Below are 8,419 nucleotides of genomic sequence, written 5' to 3'. Positions count from 1 at the left end.
TATATATCACAATCAGCTCCTTAACTGTAAAATCAATGTGGGGCATAACATGTTGTCAATGCGGCTGTCACTGGAGGCGAGACCGGGAAGTTTGACAGCCACACAGCTCAGCTGGCTACTGATGAAAATACAAGCGCACAGCCCTCTCCGTGGGTGTAATTGTTTAGAGAACTCCCTTCAGGATCTGGGAACAGGAGCATCCTTTCTGTGCAGACCACTGGTTCGTATTTCAGGCCATTTCATTACAGCGTTCATAACGCAAAGTCGTTTCATTTTGGCAAATGAAATTATCTTTTATGGGAAACTATTTTGCTCATCAGCTTCAAAAGTTCAGCCCCAGCCTAAAAGAGAGCAATAAAATTGTTAACAGAGGGATCTGCTTATTTATTTTTATACTCAGGTGTGTATACTGGGCAGGGCGTGTGGTGCATGTACGCATGCGTGTCTGTATATGCAAGTGCGTGTGAATAAACAGCTTGAATGACTTCCACCTTCAGTGTGTATATAACTTGCCGTGGTTTTTGTAGGTCTTCTACCCTTGTTTGCTATTACAGTTACCCGGGAGTTTTCATTTTTCCTATGACGTTCTTGTTATTGCCCTGAAACAAGTTTTCACCATTCTAATTAAAATCTCAGTTTAAAAGCTCTTTTCAGTAATATGAACTCCACAAATGAATAGCCCCTAAATTTGCCAAGGAATTAAAACTCAAAGTGGCAAATATATGGATGTATAATTATATAGAGCAATATATTATACACTAATTGTTAATGTAGCCTTTTTTCTTTTTTTGAGGAAGATTAGCCCTGAGCTAATATCTGCCAACCATCCTCCCCTTTTTTCTGAGAAAGACTGGCCCTGAGCTAACATCCATGCCCATCTTCCTCTATTTTTTATATGTGGGATACCTGCCACAGCATGGTTTGATAAGCAGTGCCTAGGTCCGCATGCGGGATCTGAACCGGCAAATCCCGGGCTGCCAAAGTGGAATGTGCCAACTTAACCACTGGCCACTGGGCCAGCCGCTAATGGAGCCTTTTGATATTCACTACTGATATGTTATCAGAAGAGTAGAGTGATGGGTTCTATCTTCTCTTTAATCATGCGTTCTTCAGTCAATTTATTATTTATACTCCAACTATTTCCCAAAAGGCTTTTTGATGACTCATAATAAAAGACTGAAGCATAATAGGACCAATAAAATATATACATATTAATTTTGTGATCAAGAGGGTACAATAGTTGTATCCCCCCAAAATATTAAAAATGGGCACTACAGTGAACAAATTGCCACAAAAGCGAACATTCAGCTTCTTGACAACTGATAATACAGGAAAAGCACCATGTAATATAGGCATCATTGTTAACTAAAAGGAACATCTGAAGACTAGAAGGTTCTTGAAATTTGAAAGGGTACTTTTTGATATTCTGCCAGTAGGAGAACCCATGTTGGGGAACTCTTTTTCTCCATTTCTCCTGGGACCAGTTCAGGAGCGTATAGTTGGGAAGAACGCATTGACTTCCAGAACTGGGGCATATCGTACAGCGAGTGGCTATGGATTCTTCCTTGAAAGTTTGGGACAGAAACCAAGTGTGTTGATGTGAGAAATCATGAAGGCAGAAAAAAGTCCTAAAAGCACTAACGGTTCCAAATTTGGAAGAGCAGTGTGCCTTACGTGCTCAAAAGAGATTCAAGAGCTCAAGAGCGAAACTGACACCAGGTGGGTAGAATTTTTCATTAGTCAATCCATTCTTTCAAAGGATTTCTGTTGGTCACTTTTAGCTTTTGATCTTAGGATATAAAAATAAGAACATAAAAATAATAATAAGTATTTGCCTCTGCTAATTCTGGAAATGCAAGAATCTGAGGGGTGGAATCTATACAAGAGGAAATGGAATCTGTAATGACATACAGACAGAGCCATTTTGCTCTCAAAATCAACAGATTAAATAGTTTACTTTTCATCATGCATCTTCTGTTATGGGTAAAATAGACAGCCACACCACTATTTGAAAGGCTAAACATGTCAGCATTCAGAAGTTAATATTTAAAGCAATTAGAAAACGCTTTTGGAAAGGAAAAAGCAAAATAATTTTGCAGCACCACGGAAACTTGATCATATCTCTTTATTAAATAAAATATAATCTACTGATAGAAATATGCTCCACCTTCATTTAGAAATGTTCTATTTTTCTCTCCCTTAGAACACTTTTAAAATGCAGGTTGAGACTTTAAATTCTAACACACTAATAAAAAGATGTTTGTCGTGCAATATTCATTTTAAAATTTTAATACTCTTAAGGGCACAAATGCACTTATTAAATGATTTGGAAAATTCTGCTTTAGAATGCTCTTGATCAATTAATCAAATTTTACACCACGTTTTTACTTCCTCCCTGTCATAAGGACTCAGAGTGTTTTACTGGCATTACAGATTGTGAGAATAAAAAAAAGAAAAAGTGTATTCCTTTTGAATTTCCTTTCTGTATATTCCTCCTCCTCTCATTTGAAGTAGCACATGGTTCGGGGCTAGCAGAGGCCTCTAATTAGAACATTCGTTATCCCAGTCAAGACAGCCAATGGCGAGTCAAAGGGACAGCCAGCAGGCTGCCTCTGACCAAGGCGAAGGATGAGGATGGCTTTGGGGATTCCCTTCTCTTACACTGCCTCTCATCCTCACCCTCCTTGTCTCACACTCAGAGGCTGGGACCACCGCAGAACACCCTTCAGGCTGCCCTCCAGGTCTCATGTGTCGGTGGACACCTCCTATGGCAATTGCTTTTTCCGCCTTCTTCTGGACCAAGGGCAAGGAAGCAAACTTGAAATGTGAGGGTAAAGTGAACTGCAAATATCAATTACCCCCTGTTCCCTCTCCTGGGCTTCTCCTTCAAGAAGGCTTTCCTGACACCCCGCGTTGAGAGAAATGCTCCTCCTCTGGGCTTGCTCTCACAGAAGTCTCAGGACTGTATATTTATCTATGGTTTTACCATGTGTCCCTATTTCCAGATGGTGGATGCCTCAAGGAAAGGATAGTGTCTTATTCATCCTTGTAATTTTCATGTCTCTCTCAGTCTGTGGTACACAGCAGGTACCCAGTTAAAATTTGGTTGGTTGAATTTCATGGATTTGCTTACATAAAACTTTTTTTTTTTTTTTTTTGGTGATGAAGATTCACAATGAGCTCACATCTGTGCCAATCTTCCTCTATTTTTTTTGTGGGATACCACCACAGCATGGCTTGATGAGTGGTGTGTGGGGCCGCGCCTGGAATCTGAACCTGTGAGCCCCAGACCACTGAAGTGGAGTGCATGAACTTAACCACTATGCCACCAGGCCAGCCCCATGAAACTCTTTGTAATCAGTCTTTCAACTAACAATTTTTGGGCATCTGCTCTATATCAGACCTTCCACCAGGCGCTGGATATAGGAAGATAAATGAGACAGAGCCTGAGGTCCTGAGAGGTTACAATTCAGGAGGGGATATTGATGGTGCACAGGTAAATACAAACCAAAATTCTAAGGTAGCAATGAGGAGGGAAGGCTTCACAGAGGAGGTGACATTTGAGGAGAGGCTGGATGAATGAGTAGAATTTTGCCAGACAATAAACAGGAAAAAATACGTTCTGCTAGATGTAGGTTTCAATTAACATTTCACTGTCTTTCATCTTACTCCAGAAGAACCTCTCTTCCTGTGTAAACTGCTATGAGAATCTTAAATATGAATGAAGGGAGGAAAATGCTGAAAAATGCTGGAAGAAAAAGTAAAGCAGGACCCAGATACCAGGACAATTTCCCTCATTGCTTCATCCTATGTTCACAGTGCAATTGTAAGCATGAAAAAAATAAGATCTAATATAATGAATAAACACAGCATGTTAATAGTACTTAAAATCTCACTGTGTAGATAAAAAAATTAGTCTCCCTATCTTTTAGCATACTCCAGTTAGAACTCATGAACAATCAGCCTGTTAGCAAAAAAAAGAAACACATGAAAACATTTTCTAAGTCAATCTGCAGAATAAGCTGTTTAAATCCCACAAATTTTATTTAATAATGCTCCTTAGAGCAGTGGCAAAAATTATAAATGCAGGGGTTTTAACTGTTACAAACTGGGTAAAAGCATCACATTTTTAAAGGCTTTTAAAACTATATGACAACTAAATGGTCTACTCTAGAACCAATTTGGGGTTCTTTTCGAGGTAGAGAAGTGATTTTTAGAAATCAATCTCATTTTCATTAGATTGATCTGATTGGTTGTATATACCTTCTAGGTTTTTTTGTTTAAATGATCGAAATAAAGATTTATTTCATATTTCAATCTTGTTACCTGAAAAACCTTGAGAGAAATAGATCATCAGACTTTTATTGGTCTAGAGAACCACAATTTCTTTTGTGCCAGGAAGGATTTGCCCTGAGCTAACATCCGTTGCCAATCTTCCTCTTTTTTTCCCTTCTCCCAAAAGCCCCCTCAATACATGGTTGCATATCATAGTTGTAAGTCCTTCTAGTTCTCTGCGTGAGCCATCACCACATCATGGCAACTGACAGACAGGTGGTGTGGTTCCGCACCCGGGAAATGAACTCAGGCTGCCAGGGTAAGAACGTGGAAGTTTAACCACCATCATGGCTGGCTTGAGGATCCACATTTTTAAAGAAAAGTGTGTTAGCTCATATTTTACACAGGGCAAGATTTTAGTAGGCAAAACAGCATGTCTACCTTTAAGCTGAAGTTGGAAAAAACTTGCCCTTTCAGCCAACAATAATTTCTACATGGGTATACTGCACAGAAAAGAATTGTAAGCACGCAAGAGAGAGGCAACAGTAATATAATCAAACGTGATGGTTATTTATGGTTAAAAGGTATCAAAAATTTCAGTGGTTAGGCAAATGCCTTCATGTTATTAATTACATGCTCCCAAGTCTAATACAATCTTCATGCGTTTTTGCAAGGTGCACACACGCCAGGTGCTTGGACTGCCAACAGCATGTAAAAAAGAAAAAAAATCATGTGTTGTTTGTATTTATCTGGTTGCAAGTAGTCGAACACTACACTGACTAAGTTGACTGGGACAAACATCTTTTAATAACACACCTTTAACAGGATTTAAAATATTCATAGGAAATGTGCGTTATTATTATTTGGCATCAGCACACTAGATTTTTAAAAATGCATGGAACTGGATATTGGTGCCACACTGCTGTAAATGGCAAATTATTTGAAAAGAAAGGTCTATTAAAAGTCCTTGCAGCCCTTTTCTCTGTCCATGAGAACCTCTCTTTGAACCCAAGCATTTGTTTCTCTGGCTATCGTTCATTTTCTGCCTATGTTTGTCTTTCTGGGTTCAGCCGCGTCACAGGCTTGTTGAAAAGCACAGTCTTGCTGGATCACATTTCAAATACTGTTATTGGTGACCCTTTTCAGCACTGGGGAGTTTTGAGGCATTCATTGATAAAGAAAGCTGCCTATTGATGGTATGAAATTTAACCGTGAGCAAGAGGTGACTTCTCTGTTTTATTCTGTAAGATGATATGTACAATTTCTACATTGGCAATGGTGCTTTGGTGAACGGGAGGCCCTGGTCTGGATCAAGAACAAAGGGTGATTCTGCCGTGGAGCTGTCAGCTGGGTGGTTTTATAAGCAATGCTTTGAAGCCTTGACAGAAAAACTGCTTCTGCCCAATGCCAATCTCTCAGTCTTTGTCAACTCAGTTGTACTTCCTTTCAGAGATGGCATCGATTTCCACTGACACCCAAAATATAGAGTACACTATCATCAGGTCTCAGGGGCAAGCACGGACTGGTAACTTAACCTGGAGGGGCAAATGGCCAGCCTTTGGCTCTTTGCTAACGTGTATGACTCGCAGTGTGCACATGAAGCAGAGGGAGGAAGAAGTCATCAGTTTCAGGGAAAGGATTAACATAAAAATGATGGCTGGATTTCTTGAGTTAATATCTGTTACATAATCAAGTGTTACTAATTTTTACTTAAGGAGGATGACGGGTTAACACTATTCACTTCAAATCCAGGCCCTAAAAAATCACAAAAAAGGGCAGTGTCTCTATGCACGAAAATTCTAACCAAAATTCTAACCAAAAAGTCTGTAAGACTTGTTTTCTGGTAAGATGAGGCAGGAGATAAGTTTGTTCAATGAAGGATGCTGAGCTATTCAGCACTTTGGAACATTTTGTACTTTATTTATGTGCTAACATCTTGCCTGTAGATAAGACATTGTGGCCCCTATTCAATGAGGATCACCACTGAGGAGCCCTAAGTGTTGCCGTTTCTCTGTGGGAGTAGAAATTGTGGGTGCCGAAAAAGGAAACAATTTCCCTCCTAACATGGCCTGTATGGAGCCATCACCTCTGCAATGGGTTGAATAATTATTTTCAGTTAACCTCTATTGCTTAGATATAGCATATCTAAGAAGGAGATTAAAAATCTATTTTCAGTTGTTTTTAAAAACACCTTTCTTCAAAAATCTGAGTGTGAGCTCTCCAGTTCATAAATCTGCATGCTGTCATATTCCCCAGAGCGTATGTAACGTCCCCCCTAAAAGGGGTGTCAGTGCCTTGAGTGGTGCATTAATGCTGCTGGGCCTTGGGTGCCGTTTATGGCACTGTGCTGATAATTTACTAAATGGTCCCCTTGAGACCAAAAGGACTAGATGTGCCTTTGCAAAGTACCTAACTTGCTCCCAGGGAGTAATTATGAATTGGGAAAAATGGATGAAGTACTACATATTATTGTTCATAATGGGTTTTTTAAAATAAAGTATGCTTTAAGGAAGGTAAATAGTTCTAATTCTGTCTCATTTGATGTCTTATCCTCATTAAAATAATACAATTAAGGGTATGGTAGAAATAAAAGAATCTGTTCAATATACAATTGATATTGGTTCAAATACCATGCCTTTTGATTAACGTCTAGCCTTTTGAAAGTCACTCTGGTCCTCATTGAATATAGAGCCAGAATGGCAATTGGCCAACAGAGCAACATCTTCTAAGAAGCCTCTGATTAAAAGACTTGATAAGATTAACCCTAAAAACCTCATTGTTCAAAGATACAGTGTCCTCATTCACTCTGTATAGCTTGATTTAATTTCTAAGTTTTCTAAAAAAATTATACTGCCATATATATGCTTTTATAGAGGCAATTTGTATAAAATTAAATATTATAGCCATGTATTTATTTCCTACATACAACCTAGAAAGAACATATATATGTAAACATAACTCTTCCATGAAAAACTAGAAAATTCTCTTTATTGGTTGAATAAGGCAATCCCAATCTACTCTCTGTAATACACACAGAATCATTGCTTTCAGATTATACTTCTCTATTCTAGAGGCTGTCTTTCAGGTGCAAATAAAAGTGCAGTGGACTGTCTTTCCAGGAAAAGGTATAATGATGTTCTAAGAAACCTCAGGAAGTAATGCTCATATTTCATGTCCTTCTGCTGTCAGAATTCCCCCAAAGTAGAGAACACTGTAGCATTCGGTCATGGCGTAGAAGACGATAACCTTTCTCTTGCAAGACACCTAGTGGCACCCTGAATGGAATGGGGCCATATCATAATTCATCATGAATTACTTCTCCCTGTCTGTAGGCCTAACCCTCCAACCCTCCAAGCCCACATTTTTCTTCTTTCCAGAAAGTCTGACCACCCTTGCCCTGGAAAAGATTATTGTCACTAAACACCAAGTAAACAGGGGAGGCTTATTTCTTTGTTCTGGAAAAACTGAAGACATTTAAGACTCCCTAATGGAGAGGACATTCGGCTGTGTATTGTTCAGACCACTTACTGTCCTCTGTGGTTGTGAATAGAATCCAAGAACTATGTGCACTGCCAAATCCATTGGAGGCAACCACCCGAAACTCATACTCTGTGTAAGGTTGGAGATCTCTCACTTCATAGCTTAACGATGCAGAAGGATTGGAAAATAACCTATACGGGAAACAAATGTTAATTAGGAAGGTTTAGTCATTCAAAGAAATAAAAAATAAGTAAAATCTTATTTCAAAGAATTTTCAGAGAATGTCAACACACATTTAAGTACTGCAATTTTCTGTCTTTACATGATATCTTATTTAGAATAAGCAGCCATTTGGCTGTTTGTAATGTTGCATTTCTATGAGTAGTAAATTCTAGTAGTATTGAGTAAATTCAAGTCTAGTACTGAGACGCATTGCCATGTCAAATTTGTAGAATAAGTATTATAATTTTGTAGCCAGAGTTCAGAGCATTTTTTTTAGGTTCAGGTGTATGCTTGCTTTATGCAAGTCACGTACTTACAAAAAGTTGAAGGTGAAGAAATCTTAGTTTAAATGCTATGTAAACAAAAAATAGATATTTTTGCAAAGCAAATAATTCTCTCCTAAGGTATTGCTTGCTTTTTGTTTGCATGAACTTTTAAAAGG

The 8,419-nt window shown here is 38.7% G+C and overlaps 1 protein-coding gene across 1 annotated transcript in view; it reads right to left on the bottom strand.

The window, feature by feature from the left end:
* USH2A (usherin) overlaps positions 1–8,419 on the bottom strand; it is a 747,192-nt gene that overhangs the window by 247,984 nt on the left and 490,789 nt on the right. The window contains exon 40 of the mRNA XM_001915645.4: positions 7,804–7,946. Coding sequence (XP_001915680.3) covers positions 7,804–7,946 — 143 coding nt within the window. The remainder of the gene's footprint in view (positions 1–7,803; positions 7,947–8,419) is intronic.

This window comes from Equus caballus, chromosome 30 (assembly GCF_041296265.1).
Source record: "Equus caballus isolate H_3958 breed thoroughbred chromosome 30, TB-T2T, whole genome shotgun sequence".
NCBI classification, from domain to species: Eukaryota; Metazoa; Chordata; class Mammalia; order Perissodactyla; family Equidae; genus Equus; species Equus caballus.
This window is presented reverse-complemented; position numbering and strand designations above follow the sequence as displayed.